The sequence below is a fragment of the Sus scrofa genome, chromosome 7 (assembly GCF_054392235.1).
Source record: "Sus scrofa isolate SSC_HxYL_T2T_F1_AM1 chromosome 7, Sscrofa_HxYL_maternal_Yorkshire_Landrace_v2.0, whole genome shotgun sequence".
Classification (NCBI taxonomy): domain Eukaryota; kingdom Metazoa; phylum Chordata; class Mammalia; order Artiodactyla; family Suidae; genus Sus; species Sus scrofa.
The window spans coordinates 108,850,674-108,871,464 of NC_139389.1; the positions used below are offsets into that span (position 1 = coordinate 108,850,674).

At 54.6% G+C, this 20,791-nt stretch overlaps 1 protein-coding gene across 5 annotated transcripts in view; it reads right to left on the minus strand.

Annotated features, from left to right (window-relative positions):
* LTBP2 (latent transforming growth factor beta binding protein 2) overlaps nt 1-20,791 on the minus strand; it is a 105,987-nt gene that overhangs the window by 22,800 nt on the left and 62,396 nt on the right. For all 5 annotated transcript variants that reach the window (XR_014811095.1, XM_084969673.1, XM_013989162.3 and 2 more), the window contains exons 9-17: nt 15,321-15,395; nt 11,810-11,932; nt 8,204-8,368; nt 7,745-7,960; nt 6,616-6,635; nt 5,345-5,384; nt 4,270-4,383; nt 1,840-1,968; nt 1,051-1,179 (exon numbers count right to left, since the gene is read on the minus strand). Coding sequence is in view for 4 of the 5 variants with exons in the window: in XM_084969673.1 (XP_084825799.1) it covers nt 1,051-1,179; nt 1,840-1,968; nt 4,270-4,383; nt 5,345-5,384; nt 6,616-6,635; nt 7,745-7,960; nt 8,204-8,368; nt 11,810-11,932; nt 15,321-15,395 (1,011 nt within the window). In the remaining variant the exon portion in view is untranslated. The remainder of the gene's footprint in view (nt 1-1,050; nt 1,180-1,839; nt 1,969-4,269; nt 4,384-5,344; nt 5,385-6,615; nt 6,636-7,744; nt 7,961-8,203; nt 8,369-11,809; nt 11,933-15,320; nt 15,396-20,791) is intronic.

Sequence of the window (20,791 nt, forward strand, 5' to 3'; positions counted from 1 at the left end):
TCCACGAAATACCCTCTGTTCCCTCCATTGCTTCACCAGAGGGAGGCAGTTAGAAGCAAACCAGGCTTTGGGACCAGGATGACTTTAATTCTGTTCCCAGTTCCCCTGCATTAGGTGTGATTGTCCCTAAGTGTTTCCATTCATCTCTCCAAGCCTCAGTTTGCTAAACTGTACAATGGGGGTGAGGATTTCTACTGCATGGAGTTGGGATGATGAGCCTCACCACATAAAGGGGTTAGGACGGGGCTGGCATAAGAGGCGTGCCGTTAAATGGTAGCTATTATTCTGACACCTCTTTGGGAAACCTTCCCCCATTCTTCTGTAAAGAGCCAGTCGCCTCCTCATCCCACAGCACCACCCCTCCCGCCTTACTCAGGGCAGCAGCCTAGCTAGAGCTCACCCAGTGCCCGGGCCAGAACCAGCAATGTGAGCCCCAAGAACAGCAGTGCCACTCTCCAGGGGAAGGATTCCAGCTGGGTTGTGACTCTTACGGTGCTGCTTAGAAAGCTCTGCATTCTAGTCTCTGCAAACTCATTCATTTAAAAAGCGTGTGGAGTGTTTTGTGCGCAGGATAAATGCTGCAGTTTAAAGGGTCTTTGTTGGAAGCATCTTTGTGCAGCAGCCCCAGGCTGAAAGCCTTGCAGGTGTCTCTGAGCAGCTGAGGACCCACGCTCCTCTTGCAAAGGCATGCCCGCTCCCCAGGCTGCCCAGAGTCCCTGGGTCACCCTTATCTGATAGTAAAGAAGCTCCTTGTCACTGAGAATTTTGGAACCTGGCTTTTTGTCTTCCTCTCCAGCCATGTCCCCCGATCCCCTCACCCTCTTGGCTCCAGCTTCCTTGGAGCATTCATGAGTGTTGCTGTCTTTCAGATTTGTACCTCAGAGCCCTGGTCTCAGGGGTCTCAGAGCCCTGGTCTCAGTTCCCGGAGCCCCTGCACTTCCCACACTGCAGTGCTGTGCCTGGGTGCTGCAAATGCCTGGATTCTCTTCCACCCCAACCCTACCTGTGGGGTCCTGTGCCCATCCCAGAGGCAAGGGCGGCTCGGCTTACCTTGGCATTCCTGTGTGGCCCCTGAGGTGGCCAGCATGTAGCCAGGGTAGCAGAAGCAGGAATAGGAGCCCACGCGGTTGACACAGCGCCCTCTTCCCTTGCAGGGGTCCCTCAGACACTCATTGTCATCTGAGCAGAGAGAGGTGGGGAGGTTGGCATGGCAACCTGCCCTGCTAAGGGCTGGACACAGGGTCGTACTGTGGGGCAAGGAGGGGATGAGGGACCCGAGGAGGCTGGGAGATGAAAAATCTCTGTGGTTGGGAGCCATGAGGTCAGTCCATTGGGCTCATTCAAGAACCCGCACCTCCTCCCCGCCCCATGTCCCTCTCCCTCCCAGTGGCCCTGTGATCACTTTGTTTCTCCTTCAAGGCGCAGTGGATGTGTCTCTCCTGTATAAAAATACTGGGGGAGTGGGTCAGGCCCACACTGGATGATTTATTTGTTGTGTCTCCAAACCTCTAGCCCAGGGGTGGCCGTGGTGTAGACATTTTCAAGGGCAGGCTTCAGTCTGCCTCTGGGCAGCAGGATGGCCAGTTTGAGGGGTGGGCTGATCTCAGAGCTGAGGGCTCCCAGTACCAGTTGGAAGGGCTTCCCGCTCCCCCCAGAGTCCTGGAGACTCATCAGACAGTGCTCCTTGACGTCAAGGTTAGCCTTGTCCACAGGGCCTATGCTTCTCGACCCATCAATCACACAGCCCTGCTTGGACCTTCAGCTTCCTGGACTCTGGACTGTCCTCCAGCCCTTCCCCCGCCCACCCCAGCCACCGGGTGGGGCTGCCTGTGAGCGTACCCGTGCAGTAGGCCTGGCTGGGGTGCAGCCGGTAGCCGGGGCTGCAGATGCATTTGTATCCATCTGGGAGGTTCACACAGGTTCCAGGGCCACAGATGTTGGTGGCTCCAGTGGCACATCTGTCAATGGCTGTGGACGGAACAAAGCAGAGGTCATGGCAGGCTGCAGATGGGCAAAGGCAGTGGAGTGGAGTGGGAGGAGTGTGGGGCAGGGCACACAGCGCCTCAGAGGACCCACTGAAGCCTCACCCCGGCCTTAGCTGGGCCCTCCCACATCCATGTAGAGTCTGGTCCTATATAAAACCCCAAGGCACCTCCTGCCAGGACACTGAGTCCTACCAGGATGAGGCTTGCAGTAGTGCATCCATCCCTCTGACCTAGACCCGATGGGTTCCAGTGACCTGAGTCCCATGTCCCAGCAAAGGGCCCCCCTCCCCTGCTGAGGCCTCCTGCCGGACCTCGCCCTGAATGCAGAGCCAGCCCCCACCCACAGCGGGTGCTGCCCTTCCCTGGCAACTCCGGCCCAGTTTTCCCTAGACAGACAGACAGATCTGGTAGGGTCCTGGGAGAACTGCCAGGAGAAGAGGGGAGAGGTGGGCGGGGGCCAAACGAGCAGGGCCTTGGATGTCACGTTGAGACAGGCCTGTAAGCCAGGGGGTCATGGGTAACACCACACAGCTTGCTCAGAAAGGAAGCAAGATGGCAGACGGATGGGGTGGGAGAGAAGGTAACAGATGAATCCAACAAGGACCGCCTTGCGGGGGTGGTGATGGAGGGAAAGATGAGAGATGGATACTGAATTCACCAGCAGTTGCGAGTCTCACCAGGACTCAGGGCTGAGACTGCATAGAAGACAGAGAATATAGCTCTTCTGAACTGTGTCCTTTGTGCTAGAATAGCCACTGGCGCTTACAGCATGCCTAATGCACACATGACTGACCGCAGAAGCAAGGTAGCTTTCCCTCCAGGTCTCAGTTGGAAGCCCACACACCCAGGCTCCTGCCCCTGCCCCACAGCACTAAGGAAACCCCGGAGACCCACAGGCATGGGTCGGGATGTGGCTTGTGTTGTGCACAGCAGGCCTCGACAGGCTTTGCTAAACTGGACTGAATTGAACGTGCACGCTGGCCTGTTTGAGAGGCTACCCTGTCCTTGGCCCTCCAAGTTTGTGTCCGTCTGGGCACATATGAGGACCTCCGGCCAGGTTCTATTTATTTATTCTCTTTTTAGGGCCGCACCCGTGGCCTAGGGAAGTTCCCAGGCTAGGGGTCGAATTGGAGCTACAGCTGCCGGCCTACACCACAGCCACAGCAACACCAGATCCGAGCCACGTCTGTGACCTGCACCACAGCCCACGGCAACGCCAGACCTTTAACCCACTGAGCGAGGCCAGGGATTGAACTGGCATCTTCGCGGATACTAGTTGGGTTTGTTTCTGCTGAGCCATGACGGGAACTCCCTCCAGCCAGGTTCGACATGTCCTCCCAGAGGGGTGAGGGTGGAGGACAGCAAGGAGGGGGACGGGCCATCAGGCGATATAGGCTGTCGTTGTGGCGGGATTCTGTGCCCACATAGCTAAACCCCTAGCTGAGCTCCTCATCCCAGCTCATCTTGCCTGTGGAGCACAGGGTCCTAGGACACTCCCTGCGGCAGTGCCCTGAGCCCAGAGAAGAGGGGTCCTGGGACAGGGCAGCAGGGACGCCCTGGGAAGGCCACCCCCACCCCAGCCCCACCCACACGCTCTAGGCTGTTCTGCCAGTCTGCAGGGGCTCTCACTGTGCTGGAGGAGATCTGGAAACACCCCTCACCCCAAGGGGGCCTGAGTCTGTGAGATTACGAGCAGCAAGGCCCTGAGGACACTCATGGGGACACACTGTGAGCACGCTGGTGAGCAGGGAGCAGCCGCAGCAACACTGGCCCTGCTTCTCCCGAGCCAAGTCCCCAGACAAGGAGCCTTTGAGGAGGGCACATTCCAGAGCAAGGTGGCTTTGCCAGTGATCTCCCCACACCACCCCCCTCACCACCGCAGCCAGAGTGGGGAACACAGGCTCACGGGCAGTGACACAACTTCAAGAAATAGAACCATTTTCTTTCGTGAAAGTCGGCCCTCCCTGTGGGCAGAAGGCTACCCACTGCCAGGGCACTCGGCCGACTCAGGGTCAATGGCCTGGAGGAGCCAGGCTCCCGGAGGCCCCCTGTGTTCCCGTTGCTTGAGAGGGCCCCCTGGATTCCCCTGGAAGGCCTCCCCGTGACCCCCCTCCAAGCGTCCCCTCTCTTTCTCCTGCCTTGGCTTGACCGCCTTCTGGATGGGACTCCCCCACTCCCTCGGGGCGCCTTGTGCTCTTGTGGGAGGAACAGGGGTGCTGAGCCCAGTGGGAGTAACTGGACCCTGTGCTCTGCCAGCACACCTCGAGGGGTAGGCTGCAGGTACCTGGGGGGGCCGGGGTCACCAGCACATCTGTGGGGGCGGTCACTTGCTCTTCTTCCTGGGCCTCCGGGATCCCCCGTGCAGGCAGTGATGGCGTTGGTCTTCCTATGGCATCTCCTGGGGGGGGGTAGGAGAGGGGGGAGGGCCACCGCCCCTTGGCTGCTGGCTTCCGGTCCCTCCAGAGACACAGTGCCCTTCCCCCGACTCTGCCATCCTGGCTAGAACACAGGGTGGAGCCTAGGACAGGTCAGTCCCTCTGCCTCCCAGTCTCCTGAAACTTGACCTTGCCGCAAACAGAGTCCGAGCCTCTAAGAGTCCTCACAGGGCTCGGAGCACATCCCATCTCACCCCCCACTTCGCAGGCACGGAGACAGAGGCTTACAGAAACGGCCCCTCGCCCAAGGCTGCTAGCTTTTTGGAGACACAGCGGAAGCCTGCATCTCCTGATTCCCGCTCCAGCATTCTCCTTCGTCTGCAAAGTGCTTTACAGTTTGCAGAGCTCTGCCACAAACCCTAGCACCTCATCTGCCTTAGGCAGCGAGGCAGGCACTAGCGTCCACATCATAGCAGAGGAAGCCAGACCTGACTTCTGACCATGTCCTGTCCCCAGCCCCAGGAAGCAAGGCTCTGGGACCCGACCCACCCCCGCTGCAGCCAGCCCCTTCCTCTTTGGTCTCTTTATTTTTTTTCCTTTTTTTTTTTAAATTATTATTCAATGAATTTATCACATCTGTAGTTGTATAATGATCATCTCAATCCAATTTCACAGGATTGCCATCCTGCAACCCAAGCACATCCCCCCACCCCCCCAAACTGTCTCCTCCGGAGACTCTGGTCTCCTTTATATGCTGAGCAGCACCGCCGAGTGCAGAAAGGCATCGTGGTGTCTTTCACTGAACTGACAACACCTTAGATATCCAGAGCCCCCAGAAAAAGTGTTCACACGTCACATCATCCACAGCCTCATCTAATTTGAGCCTCATGCATCAACTCATGTGCTCTGTCTTCGCTCCTAGATTGAGGTCTCTCCTTCCCTCCCTTCTCTGTGTCCTGGGAGCCACTAGGAGGAGGGACTCACCTGGGACCCAGGTAGCAAGCTGGGTAACACTGGTTGTGACCTGTGCAGAAATGGGAGAAAGTCACTCTTGGCTTCTCTGTCATCCCGTGCTGTGCTTCCCTCTGCCACACTCACCCCTGCCTGCAGCCTTGCTGTCCAACTAACTCCCTGCTTCATTTTCTCATCCCTTTCAGGCGTGAGTGAGTTCTTACCAACATGCCCAGCTTTCTGCTAAGCACTTTGGGTCCACCGTCTTAATTAATCTTCTCAATTATTTTGTGATAAGGGGCTGTAAGGATTAAATGAGCCGATGTATGTCATGTGCCATCTCAAGCTTATACCCCCACACATCGTGTCCGTGCAGTGAGCTCCATGTCTCAACTAGAGCAATGGAGGCTCGAGAGGTCAACGGGTCTACCTAGGATCACAGGGCCAGGGTAATGACACTGACCCCCGTGTGGTGTGGCCTGGGGTCCCTCACCACAGCCCACAGACAGAGGCAGGTGGGCTGTGGGGAGCAAGGGGGAGAAGAATTGCCAGGGAATGAGAGGGCAAGGAGACTGGCTGGGGGCTGTGAGGACACAGAAGTAGGGTTTTGGTCTGCGAGGACAATGGGGGCTTCTCCAGGAAGAGAAAAAGCTGCCTGGAGAAATGATACATGGGGACAGTCAGGGAGGTAGGTTGGAGGGACAGGGGACAAGGTCGGGACTGGCAGACTGATGAGGGAAGAAGCAGCTTCACTCTTCTGGAAGATTTTCCTAGGCGGACACTCAGTTCTTTGCAGGGAAATCCCGGGCTCGGGACAGGGGGCGGGATCCCCCTTTCTCGGTGCAGTGGTTTGAGGCCATTCACAGTTCTGCCTCTAGTTCCCCGGGAGCCACTCAGAGAGGAGACCTTGAGGCTTTGGCAAGGCGGGCTCACAGAGTGCCGAATCTGGAGTTAATCTGGACTCAGTTCTAGACTCCATCGGCTGTGTTTCAAGTTTGAGTGACAGCTAGGACTAACAGACCACGTTCCTACTTCCTTTCTGCAGGGGCCCCAGGCCATCCTGAACGAGAGACCTTGCGTGGCAGCTGCTCCAAAAACAGGAGCTGTTGTTATTACTTTCTTGAGGGAAAAATTGGGTCTTTGGATCAACTCTCACATCAGCTTCTCTGCAAGCCAAAGCCCCCCACCCCCCAGTCCATCTTTCCCCGTGTCCTCCCTCACAGGTCACTGCCCTGCAGCCTCAGTGCTACCGAGTCCTGTTCTCTGCCACCCTGGCCTGGCTCCTGGGGGGAGGATGCACTTACCTGGCCAGCCTGAGTGTCACCTGGGAAGGGAAGGTGAGAGCATGAGCTGGCAGAAGCGGCAGTCTGGCTGCCTCCTCCCCTCCACCCACGGCTGGGCTGGTTCAGGCTGGTGACCTCCTGATCTTGTCCCCAGCAGGGTCGGCGCAGCAGAGCGAGCTGAGTCTCTGCTTACCTGCCCCTGCCCCTCCCACCCTTCTGGCGGGCACAGATCCCAGAATCCGGGTCTAGAAAGCCCACAAGGTGACTTGCTTGGTGAGAGGAGACCTCAGGCTTTCCTTTAACACCTCTGGTGGCAGGAGTCCCACCCGCTCCAGGCCAGTCCGCTGCACCAGTCCTGGCTGTAACCCCACTCCTTGCATGCTCCCTCCTCCCTCCCCAGTGCCCCCGACACACAGGGTCACTCCGCCCCCACCCCAGGCTACGGGCCAGGGGAACGGTTCTAAGAAGGTGAAGAGTTGCCCCTGGCCTGACCAGTGTCCAGTTACCACAATGACCGGGGCTCTGCCTAACTGCCCTGTCGGTCTCTTCCAGATTCCTGGAGACGCCCTGGCCACCACAGTTCTCCCTGTCCTAATGTGTCCGTGGCCTCCTGTGCTCCGTGCCACCAGCAACTGGGATGTGCCTTCTGCATGGTCCCCTAGGGCACCTGCCAGGGGTGCCCATCCCCATCTCTTTCCAGTTCCACCCCTCCTGGGCCCAAGGCAGTTGGGGTGGTGCCAGTGCTCTCATTCTAAGGCCAGGGGAGGGGCTCTAAAGCCCCCAGATTCCCCAAGATCCACCTGCCAGCTCTTCAGGCTTTGCAGCAAGCACCAGCCCCAGAGGCTGCATGGCTGGGGACAGGGGATGGAAAGGTCTGATCAGCTGAGGCAGGGGGATGCTGCTGATGCCTCCCACCTCTACCAGCAACTCCCTGGGACATGGGTACCTCTCGACCCCATACGGGAGAAGGAGGAAGTGAGGCTGCTCCCGCCAGCCAGCCCATGAGAGCAGGTTCCTGGGGCTGAGTTGCTCCAATCTCCCTTCCCCAGTGCCCCCCGAGATGGATGCCACCCAGGGGATCTTTGAGGTGCTGTAACCCCCCCCCACCCAGGCGGGGGACTCTCCCAGGCATCTTCCCCAGCCCAGATACCCTTGTCAGGGATGGTCTCCGCCTCCAACCAGGTGCCGGTGGCTGCCCGGAGTGGCTGCCTGTCTGCTGGCCCAGGTGGGGTCCCATGGCTCTTCTGCACATGCTCCCATGAAGGCCGGGCCAGTTCCTCCTCCTCGGCTTTCCTCATGGACAGGCGGATGTCTGAGCTTGAGTAGGTGTAGCCGTGGCCAGCAGGGCAGATCTCCCGGAAGGCCTCTGCACGATCAACAGTCAGGGGACAATGCAAGAACCCAGGCCCCCCCCTTCCCTCCCTTTGGCAGACAGGGCAATTGTGGCAGCAAGGAGGGAGGGTTAGGGTTAACCCGGGTTGGGTGAAGGAGTTGAATACAAAGACTAAGCATCTTCTGGCCTGAGGTTAGGTCCGGGTGGGGGAAAAGGGCCACTGGCTTGAAGGGAAGCCCCTTGGTGGCCGGTGCTGGGATGGGGACAGAAGGTTACCTGTGCCAGGCAAGGGGCACGTCTCACACTTGCTGCCCCAGGCTTTGCCCACTCGGCTGCAGCAGCATATCTGCTTGGTGATCCGCTGGGCCAGAGGCAGGGCGCAGGTGCCGGGCCCCAGCAACCGGTAGCACAGCCCCTGCTGCATGGAGACGGCCTTGTCCGCTGCAACACACACGGCGGGAGGGGATGGGCAGGTGGCCAGCGGGAGGGGAGAGGGCAGGCCCGGGCCAGTGGATGGAGGAGTGGCCGTCGGTGTGCACTCAGACTGGACTGGCCTGTGCTCAGCTGGGGCTCTGAAAATGCTCAGACACATTAGGAAGAGCAGCTGCAGGAGCGCTTTAGCACCTCCTCGTGTCACCTGTTTGAGGGGACCCTTGCCGCTCACCCTCATGTGGGGCAGCTGAAGGCAGGGATGGGGGTGCTCTGCTTGTCTCCAGGTGCTGAGTCCACAAGAGTTGACAAAAGCCCAGCATGGGGAGCACGAGTGGGGAGCAGCGTGCTCTGAGGGCCACAGCCCTGGGGAGATGAGAGGAGGGGAGAACCAGGGGCCTGATGGGGAGCTTTAGGGCAGGGGCCCTGCCTCAGTCATCTTGGCAGCCGGGCACCCCGGGCAGTGTCTGGTGCATGTGGATACTCAATAAATGCTCGTTGGACTGGTGGCTGCCTGGCTGGATGCATGAATCAAAATCCTGTGGACTGTAGAGTGAGCCACGTTGGGTTTAGATAGTAACCATCCCATCCCCATAGCCCCCTGCTTGTGCTTAGATAGAAAATATTCAAAACCATAATCTTAGAAGTCATCTCAATGGAAAATGAGGAGGCCACGCCATATCGAAAGAGACTGAGGAGTTCCCGCTCTGGCACAATGAGTTAAGAATCCGACTGCAGCGTCTCAGGTTGCTGCAGAGGTGCAGGTTCGATCCCTGCCTGGCACAGAGGGTTAAAGGATCCCGCGCTGCAGCAGCTGAAGCTTGACTTCAGTCTCTGGCCCAGGAACTTCCATATTCCATGAGTGCAGCCATAAAATTAAAAAAAAAAAAAAAAAAGACAGAGAGAGACTGAAGTCTTTAGAGGGCTGCGATGGGGTGGGTGGGGTGAAGAAGGTGACACTCAAAGCTGAACAATGGATGACCCTGGGGAGGTCCTAGTCAGGACCCAGGACTCAGCAGACTAAGTTCAAATCCCTGGTCTACCATGAGCCGCATCACCTCCCTGGGCTTCACCTTCTTCATGGGTGAAATAAGAGTTATGATGACAATGGCATAGGCAGTGGACACCTGTATTTCCGCCTGTTTGGCTTCTAGGCTCCCTATTCTGGTAACAGCATCATGGTTTTCCTATGGGATCCACCCATTCCTCTACTTTTGGCCCATGTGGAGTGGAGGCAGACCCCACTGCCTGGCTGAAGGTGTGTAGTCTATACCCCTGGTCACAGGGATTGGGTCAGGGACGGGCACATGACCTAGTTGACCTAATGATAATAGTCAACTTTAAGACTTTTCCTGGGTTATCAGAAAGGAGGTGGTTTTTATTTTTCTATTTTCTGGGTGAGTTTGCAAGGCTAGGAGGATATAGGCCTGGAGTATCTGGTGGCCACTTTTTTTTGGTCTTTTTATGGTCCCACCTATGGCATATGGAAGCTCCCGAGACAAGGGTTCAATCGGAGCTATAGCTGCCGGCCTACACACCACACCCAGAACCATGCCAGATCCGAAGTGCATCTGTGACCTGCGCTGCAGCTTGTGGCAACAACAGATCCTTGACCCTTTGAGAGAGGTCAGGGATCGAACCCAAATCCTCATAGAATCCTTAACCTGCTGAGCTACAACAGGAACTCCAAGGTGGCCACTTCTGAAGGGTTTTGAAGTCAACACAGAGGAAACAGAGCAAGACACATGGTAAAGACACTGTGGGTGCCTGGATCCAACCCAGCCTGATGCTGACCTCCCTGGACTTCCTAGTCGTGTGGGCCAATTAATTATTTTTGCTTCAGGTGGTCTGAGTTGGGTTTCTGTCACTTGCCACCCAAAGACTCCTGACAAAGAAAATTTCTTCACAGTGAGGTATGTGCAAATGCCTTGTCAGAGGTCCCATGTTCTGCCCCGAGCAATCATCAGCCTGTCCATGTGCCTGGGTCTCTAAGTGCCCTTTCCACCTCCAGCAGCTGCTTCCCCTGGAATACTGTAGGGAAAGGCTTGGTCCCGTCGAGCCCCAGGGTGGAAGAGACCCAGCTGGGACTATCAGGAGGTTGCAATGGCACAGAGGATCCTGCAGAGGCACTGCTCTCCTGGCCTGTGTCGGGGCAGGGAGGGGGCAAAGCTCCAAAAGGAAGGGAATAGAAATTTCACGTCTGTCCCCTCCCACCTTCAGGGAGGTGACTCATTAGAAGCGGCTGGAGGGGGTCACACTAGGGAGGGAGAAAAATGAAAGAACATCCAAGCCCCCAAGGGCCACCTCTGCCTCCTGCTCTCTTTCCAGCAACTAATAAATGAAAGTCACCCGAGACGCTGGACACCTGTGCCATAGGGCTGGGGACGGGGAGGGGAGAAGGAAGAGCTATACACCCATCAAGGCCTTGATGACAAGGCTCTGTCGGCATGACGTCTTCCTGAGAGTGGCCTGTGTCCCCTCATTCTCTGCTGTCCCCTCTTAAGGCCCTTACTCTCTCCTTGCCCTGGCAACACTGGGCCCCGTCTCCCTCGTACGCGGGTGCTTCCTCTGGATGGTGCGGGCTGGAGTCTGTTCACCCCGTGGCCTCCCAGACCCAGTACCTGGCGGTTTACAGAGGGCTGGGCTGACTAGAGGCAGCTCTGCCAGGTCTTGGGGGGCCCACCTGACCTGGGCTGCAACTTTGCAGAGGCCAGCTTGTTCTGGTTCTGATTCTGGTTCTATTCAGTTCTGGTCAGGCCTCCCTGGTCTGGGCTGTGGTGTCAGCTCTGCCGTGGGGAGGGACAGGCGGGGGTGGGGGCGGCTGCCAGCCTGGGCCTGTCCCAGTTGGAAGCCACAGAAGTCACTGGAAACCATGGCCCGGATGTACGCACATGTACACATGCAGACACAGTGCTGATGTGACTAGCGACAAGGACACGGAGCACGTTCAGAAGCACAGGGACTGCAGGATTGTGAGAACCCTGGCGCCGACAGCAGGGCTGCTCCTACTGTGGGCAGGCTTCTTAAGAAAGGTCTGAAGCTAAGGGACCAGGCTGCTAAGCTCAGGTGCTGGACGAGGCAGCCATCGCTCAGCCAGATGTTCCAGCAGAGGCAACACACCCCGACCCCCACCAAAGTGAGTGAGGCAACAGATGGGACAGCAGCGATTAAAAAACAAACAAACAAACAAACAAAAACAGAGGAAGGAGAAAATCCTCAACTGCAACAGCCCCAAAGAAACAACCTGAAGCCAAAAGAGAAGCAGGGACCGGCTCCAGCCCTGCAGGAGGGGGCAGATCAGGTTTGGTACTTTGGGCCCAATTCCCAGGGGAGTATCAGCCCCTGGGCCCTGTGATGGGGCCTGGGGGCATTTCTGCTCTCAGCCTGGCCCATAGACCCCGAGGGTCCCCTCTCGCCTCCCAGTGTCCCCACCCTGGTCCCGCCAGCACTCACACACGCAGCGGCTCCTGGACGGGTCCAGCAGGAGGCCAGGTCGGCAGGTGCACAGGTAGCTGCCCCTGGTGTTCACGCACTCTGAGTCCTCGCACAGGCCCAAGGTCAAGCACTCGTTGACATCTGCAAGGTTGGGGGAGATGACCAAGCACCCTCCCCATTGAGGCCTGACGGAGGGGAGGGGCAGGGCCAGAGCCCGTGGATGCTTCTCCAAGTAGAAGGCCAACAACAAGAGAGCTGCTGTTTACTAAGGGCGGTCCCTCTCTCTGGGCTTCAGTTTCTCATTTTTAAAGTGCGGATAATAATAGTAACTGCCATGTAGTCCTATCAGAGGGATAGAATGAGATAAAAATTGCAAATCACTCGATCTAGTAACTGATAATAATGATCATAACATTAAGAACTAATGTTTATTGAGTGCCTGGTATGTGCCAGGTGGTTCACATATGATACCTTATTTAATTCTTACTTTTTTTGGCCATGCCTATGGTGGGAGTTCCCAGGCCAGGGATCGAATCCAAGCCACAGCCATGACAATGCTGAGACCTTAACCACTAGACCACCAGGGGGAACTCCTATGTCTCACAATTTTATCAAGTAGGTCCACAGGGTCCCATTTTATAGGTAAGGAAACTGAGGCTCTAGGAGTAACTTGCCCAAAGTCACTCAGCTAGTAAGTGACATCCTGGGAAGGAACAGGGGGAGCATATGAGGGGAGAGTTTGAGTTGGAGGGTGGAGAATGGACTGCCCAGTCCCTCCTATTCAGTCTTCCTTGAGAGACGCTGGAGCATCTCTGCCAGACCCAAGATGCAAGGACCACGTCTGCAGTAAGAGGATGCAGGATGGAGGGGACCTGACAAGGAAGAGGAGGTGGGATGTTGGGGGCAGGCACTGGGAAACAGGGGAGGAGGCTTAAAAGGGCAGAGGAAATCCCAACCCTCACACTCTAAGCTCTAGGAAGTCAGGGACTCTGCTGCTGATGGTGATGGCAGCAAGGATGGTGAGCAAGAAAAATGCATGAGGGGCACCCACCTCCAGGGCTGGGAGGTAACACATGGCGGCCAGGTGTCCTCAGAACCACCTGCTCACCTGCAGGCTTTGGGGAAGTTGGCCCTGAGCACAGGAATAAAAGGGCTGAAAGATGACCCAGCTTGGGCACTAAGGGGAACTGCTCCTTGACTGGATGTTCGATGGAGTGGGAGAGCTGGGAAGGGGAACTGATCCATTTGCCTCCAGACTGTGGCCAGAGTGATGTCTAAACACAAACCTGACTTGCCCTCGTCTGTTTGAGAAGCCTCTGGGCTCCCCATCGCCTTCTAAAGGGAGCCTCTAAACTCTCACCTGGTAACCAAGGCCCTTCACCATTTTCCAAAAGCCTGTGGGTGGGCTGGTGGCTCCGAGGAGATCCTGAGATGCCCGGGTTATCTCCTGTAGGTGCACTGGCCATACATCGGCCAGTGTAAACCGCTCCTTCGCTTGTGCTGTTCCCTCAGCCTGGAATCTCCCAGCCCCTTCAGCCGATGGACTTTACTCATTAAAAACATTTTTTGGAGTTTCTGTTGTGGCTCATGGTAATAAACCTGACTAGTATCCATGAGGATGTGGGTTCGATCCCTGGCCTTGCTCAGTGGGTCAGGGATCCAGCGTTGCCATGAGCTGCGGTGTAGGTCTCAGATGCAGCTTGGATCCCACATTGCTGCGGCCGTGGTGTAGGCCGGTGGCTACAGCTCCATTTCAACCCCTAGCCTGGGAATTTCCATGTGCCATAGGTGCAGCCCTGAAAGGACTAAATACATTAATTAATTTAATTTAATTAAACATTTTTTTGGCTGCTCCAGAGGCATAAAGAAGTTCCCAGGCCAGGGATTGAATCTGCAACACAGCAGTAACCAGAGCAGTGACAGCACTGGATCCTTAACCTGCTGAGCCACAAGGGAGCTCCAATTCTACTCATTTTTTTTTTCCTGTCTGTTGTCTTTTTAGGGCCACACCTGCGGCATGTGGAGGATCACGGGATCCTCACGGCACCCAGTGCCTCTTTCCATTGAGACACCTTCTCTCACTGTGTGAATTGTTTAGGCATCGTTCCTCGCCTAGGGCAGAGGCTGTGTCTTATCCATCACACTTAGCACAATGTATGCAGCTCAGAGCCACACCCTAAAAGTACCCCGTGGAAGCAAGAGAGAAGGAGAGAGAGGAGGGATGGTGCATGTGGTGTGGGGGTGCGAGGGGCCCATCCCAGACACAGTCATAGCCACAGGGAAGGGGGAGGTTTCAGGGCAGGCCTCCTGGGGAGGGGCCCTTGGCATCCTGTATCCTGGGAACTCAGTGGAGGGAGGATGGAGAACTCATTTGAGATCCTGGGAATAGCTTTCACACTGCAGACTGGGAACCCTGCCCAGCGGAGAGGCCCCGGGGATGGTTTGGTTATGAACAGCTACTATGCTCCCTAAGGGCAGATATACAGACTTCTCTCCACACCCCCTGTCCACTAGGTCCTTGGTTTATGGCCCCCAAGGGAGGCTGACCCCAGGTTGGGCTGGGACAGAGGCCTGACCTTTTGCCCCATCCAAACACCGTTATTATCTGTGGCTCCCAAATGCCCTCTAGGTCCTGGCACCCTACAGGCAGAGAACCCGCCCCCTCACACCCCAGGCCTTCCTCAAAATCCTCTCTCCTGAAGAAGCCCCTGGGGGAGGGGACTGGGAGGCCATCTGAGTCAATCCCCTGTCTCTGACCTGGCTTTACCCAAAGCAAGCCATATAGACAGTGATTTGCTCAGGTTTCCAAGCTCTCCATGCAGGAAGCTGCCTCTGCCTCAGGAGCCTCCCGCCGGCTGGAAGGCCCAGTTTATAGCACACCTATTGCCAACAAGAGCTCCCTGCTCAGAGCAAGCCCCCTTCCCACTTCCCTGTCCTGAGGTGTTCCTGGGCCTTGCCCCTCTGGGTGTTCTCTAATGCCAAGCACCCAGGCCCCAGCCAGGAAGCAAGGTCAGGGACTGGGCTTAATGGTCTCCCCCGACCCCCACCCCACCTCTGTCTCCTCCAACTGTGCCCTCCCTCGCCTCCTCCCGCTGTGGGAAGGAGGCCTAAGCAGCTGAAGACGCTTTGCTAGGGGGAAGTCCACAGAAGTCTCCAACTTAGGCCAATTTGATCTCCCGCCCAGGCATCAAAAGGCTCCCATTCCAGGAAGAGCAGCCCAGGAGGTGAGTGGATGTGTGGTGACTGGCGTGGCACTTTCAGACACAGCAACGCATAGCCCTAGAGAGGGTACAGTCTGGGTGCGGGTGAGTGGAGATGGGGGCCGGGGGTGGCTCCCAGGGCCTGTCTCAGTTTTGCACTCTCACTAACCTCTGACCCACTTGGACCCTGGAAACCGCAGCCCCTGCAGTTCCCCCACGCTGGGGTTTCCAGGTGCCCCGCGGAGACTGACAGTGACAGCCGCTCCATCTATCTGGGGTGGGGGTGTCCTCTCCTCCCCAAGCCCAGCCCGGGCCCTGGTCATCCTTACCTTCGCAGTGAGTGAGGTTCAGTCTCTTGTACCCCTGCGGACACTCCAGCTGGCCATTTTCAATCACTGGGGAGGCTAAGGAGTGAAGATACAGACTGGTCTCACTAGAAGCCCCTTGGGGTTCCTCTGTCACCCAGGCTGGGAAGTGGGGTGCAGTCTGGATGTCCAGCCTGGTCTGCAGCTCTGAGGCCCCCTTCCCCTAAACCACTGCCTTGAGTGGCAGTGCCTCTTTGGCCGAAATCCCTCCCCTGGCTCTTATCAAGCTACTCCCACCTTGTTATTACTAAAAATGATACTGAGTATACATCTTGATAACATTAGATACATTATATATTATGTGATAGCAATGCCACAATGTAAGGTGATTGAACACATTTTATTTAGGTATGTATTTTTACTTTTGGTTTTTGAAATGATTATAGATTTGCAGGAAGTTGTAAAAAAATAGAACAGAGAGGTCCTGGGCCTCCATCACCCACTTTCTCCTACTGGTTATACCTTGTACAACTATAGTGGTCTTACTGATTTTTATTAGGTTTTTGTTTGTTTGTTTGTCTTTGCTTTTTAGGGCCACACCTGCAGCATATGGAGGGTCCCAGGCTGGGGGTCGATGCAGAGCTACAGCTGTCAGCCTGCACCACAGCCACAGCAATGCAAGTTCCCTGACCCACTGAGTGAGGCCAGGGATCAAACTCGGCATCCTTGGATACTAGTCGGATTCGTTTCCTCTGCACCACAATGAGAACGCTGTGATTTTATTAGTTTTTAAATGTCTGGATATGACGATTCACAGTCTGGTTCAGTTTATTTTGATCGGTGGTTTCAACGCTGCCATAGCTGGCAAAGAAGCCCAGATGGAGATGGAAGAAACTGGCTGTTGGCTGTTCTTATAAAACCATGACATTCATGCACTCGCACTCACCAACTGTCTGATGCCGTTGTTGAAATCTACTTAGTAGATTTCCATGCTCCCTGAGGTCAGTAAGTTGTTTTTACAAATTCAAGAAAAAAGTTAGAAAATCTCAGTTTTCAAGTATGCAAATAGAGAGGAATTATAGCAACAAATCACACCATGATGGAATTGTTTCCAAACATCCATTTTCAAAAGGCTCTCTCCACCACAACTTTCTTGAAAAGCAGCCCTGCTTGAAGTTTATAGCGAACATAACTGGGCAGAGGTCTGAGTCCAGAGGGACCAACAAGGCAATAATTCTCAGTATTTTGGTGCTGGATACAGGTCCTATCTTGATTTCGTAACATTCCATTTTACTTTAAAGAGAGGGAGAGAAAAATGTGTACTTAAAAAATTGACATTCAGTAAAAACAGGGGAAAGAAAAACCATCATTACCTTGGAGGGACAGACTCGTATGTCAACCTCCAAAGAGGTGCTTTGAAGGTGGGTTTTTAAATTTTTTTTCTTGAAAAGCCCTAGCAGGTGGCATACTCCTAACAGCCACCTGTCATCACAGAAAAAGCCAGCAAATGTGGAACACCCATCTTTTTGTTTAGAAAAATAAAGACCTCATCTTTCAGTTCGGTGATTCCTGTGCCAAAACAGAGCCAGCCATTCTCAAGGGCTGCAGGGATTTCCACAGACACTCTTCAGATACAAAGTCCCATAAGGACACCATTACACTTGAGAGGTCTTGTTTTATAAATTTAACTGCATGAGAACTTCCTGTGGCAGTTTGTCTTCTCCTGGCTTTGACCTGTTTGTGGCCGTAGTTTGCCTGTGAACGCTGTGGTGAGGGGACTTGGCATAAGCATTTTCCAGCTCCATCACCTTGCCGGCCCTAACATCAGGGGCTGCACGGACAGAGTTTTTGGGTAAATCAGATAAATATACATGTATATTTATGTATATACATGTATATACATGTGCTGTGCCTGTGGCATGCTGAAGTTCCCAGGCCAGGAATTGAGCCTGCACCACAGCAGTGACTATGCCAGATCCTTAACCCACTAAGCTACCAGGGAACTCCAGGTAAGCCTTATTTTTATTCAAGAAGTCAATTACTAATGAGAATATGTCTTGAGCCTTTAGTGGCTTACACAATATTGAGTTTCCTCTCTCTCTCTCTCTCTCTCTCTATATATATATATATATATATATATATATATTTTTTTTTTTTTTTTAATTTTTGCTTTTTAGGCCCACACCAGTGGCAGGTTCCCAGGTCAGGGGTCAAATCGAATCTGCAGCTGCCAGCCTACACCACAGCCACACCAACGCCAGATCCAAGCTGCGTCTTCCACCTACACTGCAGCTCACAGCAATGCCAGATACTTTAACCCACTGAGCGAGGCCAGGGATTGAACCCGCAAAGTCATGGTTACTGGTTGGCTTCATTAACCACTGAGCCACGATGGGAACTCCTCAGAGAGCGCTCTTGATCACTTGACTCCTGGGGTCCCTTTTGGGTCACATCTGAGAGGACCTCATTATTTTTGCCTTGGAATAGGGCTGATTACCTGGCAGAGGAGAAGTGTCAGCATTGCATTTTTAAATGATTATTTGTATTATTTTAAATCCTATTTCTTTGCAGTAATTTTTTAGAGTCATTTCTCCACTTGGTGAGAGTTGCTTTAGTTAAACTAGACCACCTGACTGAAAACCTACACACACGGAGCATCGTCACATGTTACATGCTGGCTTTTTGGTTTCTTGGTTTTTGTTATTTATTTTTTTACATGTCGTGATTCCAAAGACAAACGTGAGGAGGCGCCATGGTCCCCTGGAAGCCCCGCTCTTCCCTGAGGACACTTGTGCGCCAAGTAGGATGGACATGTGACAGCCCGACATGGAGACCAAGTGAGGACATAAATTAGTAAAGTTTAATTTTTTTAAGATTAAAGAATTGTAAGTTGGATTTGTAATATTTTTTTTCTGCCAAGGATGCTTTTCTCCAGTGTTGGCCTGTTGTTCCACACGGGGATTAAGCACCAGCCTACAAGGCTGCTGTGTGGGGACAAGTGAGGATTCTGAAAACACAGACATGGAGAAGAGGGATGGGGCTGAGGCTGGGAAGTGTGAGCGCCTGGCACAGGGCCTGGTGGCATGAATGGAGGACAGGGAGGAGGAAAGAAAGCGGGGAAGTTGTCTGGAGAAACTCAGAAAGCAAGCCGATTGATTTGAGGACATTATGAGGAGCAGAAGGTGGAAAGAATAATGCAAGGCTGATGCCAGGAGGCCAAGGAACAGTGACAGGGGGACATTTGGACAGCATTTTAGAGGCACAAGGCCTTTGATGCATATTGTCCTGTTTCTCACAATAACCCTGCAGAGCAGGGGGCATTATGCCCATTTTGCAGATTTAGAAGGTGAAGCTCAGTTGGGGGCCCATCAGAGCTGAAGCCAAGCCTCTGGCTGGGAAGGGCACATCCCTCCCATACCGGGAGGAGGGGCAGGGAGGCCAGGGCAGCAAGCTGGTGCCAGGAGGGGGAAAGGAGGCAGAAGGACCTTGCTTTTTCGGTGGTGCTTTTGGTGGAGGAGGGCATTGGCCATACCTGTGTCATGTGGAAGCTACAAGGCCAGGGATCGAACCCTTGTCACAACAGCTACTGCGCCACAGCAATGACAATGCTGGATGCTTAACTGGCTAAGCAACCAGGGAGCTCCAGGACTTGGCCTCTTTAATGGGCAGGAGAGGAGCGGCAGAGAGCTGGGATCAGAGTAAGGGTGGAAGCCGCAGTGGCACCTGCAGCAAACCTTGAGAACCCAAGGAATGTGTAAACTGAGAGGAGCTGGGCTCATTTGTTAGGCTGGAATTGTGCACTTTTTCTATAAAGTCATTTCCTCCCGAGAGGACTCTGCCCTATCGCTGGCCTGGAGAGAAACGGTTGGCTGGACAACCCCTCGAGAAGGCAGGCTGCCAGAGGGAAGGGAATGTCAAAGCCTGTGTTCCCGGAGGCAAAACACCCATTTCTGCCAGCAATTCCCGCCCTACCCCGAACCAGGGCCCTCAGCTCCCTTGCTCGTACCGCACAGAGGCCGCTCACAAGGCGCTGGTTCCCGGCTTCTATAAGACCAAGGGCAGCCTCCAATCCAGAAAAATCTGCTTACATCTCTTCAGGGGAAAGAAGGCCAAGGTGCAGGAAGTGTGGAGGGGAGAAAGCTTGGCTTGGGGAGAGATTTGGGCACAGATGGGGAGGGCGGGTGTCGCCAGGCCCCCCTCTCCAGTGCTCCCAATACACACAGGCCTTCCCTCGTCACAGCACTTAGTGTGTTGTGCTGCGGCTGCCCATTTGCGTGTTCCTTTCCCCTGCTGAAGCATAAGCTCTGTGAGGACAGGGACCTTGCCTTCTTTGTCCTTGTGCTGTCTCTAGAGTCAAGCACAGCACATGGAACAGTAGAGACACTCAATCAAAATGGGATGAATAATAATAATAGCAAACACTAAAACAGTGCTTACTAAAGCACTAAAACAGGCTTTACAGGAGTTCCCGTGGAGGCTCAGTGGGTTAAGAACCCGACTAGTATCCATGAGGATTTGGGTTCAATCCCTGGCCTCGCTCAGTGGGTTAAGGCTCTGTCATTGGTGTGAGCTGCAGTATAGGTCGCAGACATGGCTTGGATCCCGCTTTGCCGTGGCTGTGGCTGTGGCTGTGGCCGGCAGCTGCAGCTCCGATTGGACCCCTAGCCTGGGAACCTCCACATGCTGCAGGTGTAGCCCTAAAAAGTGAAAAACGAAAACAAAAAACAAAGACTCTACAGGTAGTAACTTCATCCTTATAACAGCCCTTGGAGATATGAATATTATCCCCAATTTACGGATGGGTAAACTGAGGCACAGAGAGGTTAGGGAATATGCTCACGGTCACCCAGCTGGTGGATGGAGCTGGGATTATGAACCTAGACAATTTGCCTTCAGAGGATAAATTCTGACCCCTTCCCCTCTAATGCCTACAAAGAAATGAATGAACAAATGAATTCATGACAAGCCTTAGGAGCTATCTCGGTCAAGCATCCTGGGCCCAGAAAGCCACAGGGAGATGTCTGCCCAGCAGAAAGAGCAGCACCCTTCCTGGGAACTCCCCCTCTCCCTTTTTTGAACAAGGGACTGGGAGAATGCATGGGACAAAAAGGGCAGGGATGTCCAGAAGGAGGTCAGAGGAGCTAGTTAGACACGGGGTAAACGCTCCACCGCATGTACGACCAAGGCACCACGCGGAATCGGGAAATCCACCACCACTCCCGGACCCTCGACCAGATCAAGGACAAAGCAACAGGCAGAGAGCAGAGGACCTGCAAGATCTGGAAAGAGAGAGTGCCTATGCTGGAATTCCCACGGGTGCTTCAAAGAGACTTCTAGGGAGCAGCCAGTGGCCTTGCAGCTGAGACTCTGACTTGAGAAGCCAAAGCAGCTGCTGAGGGGTTAACTGGGCTCAACCTGAACTCCGAGGAATCTGAATGTCACCAAATGCCTGGGAAGCATGTAGGGCAGATGTGCGTGACTTTCCTGGTAAGGAA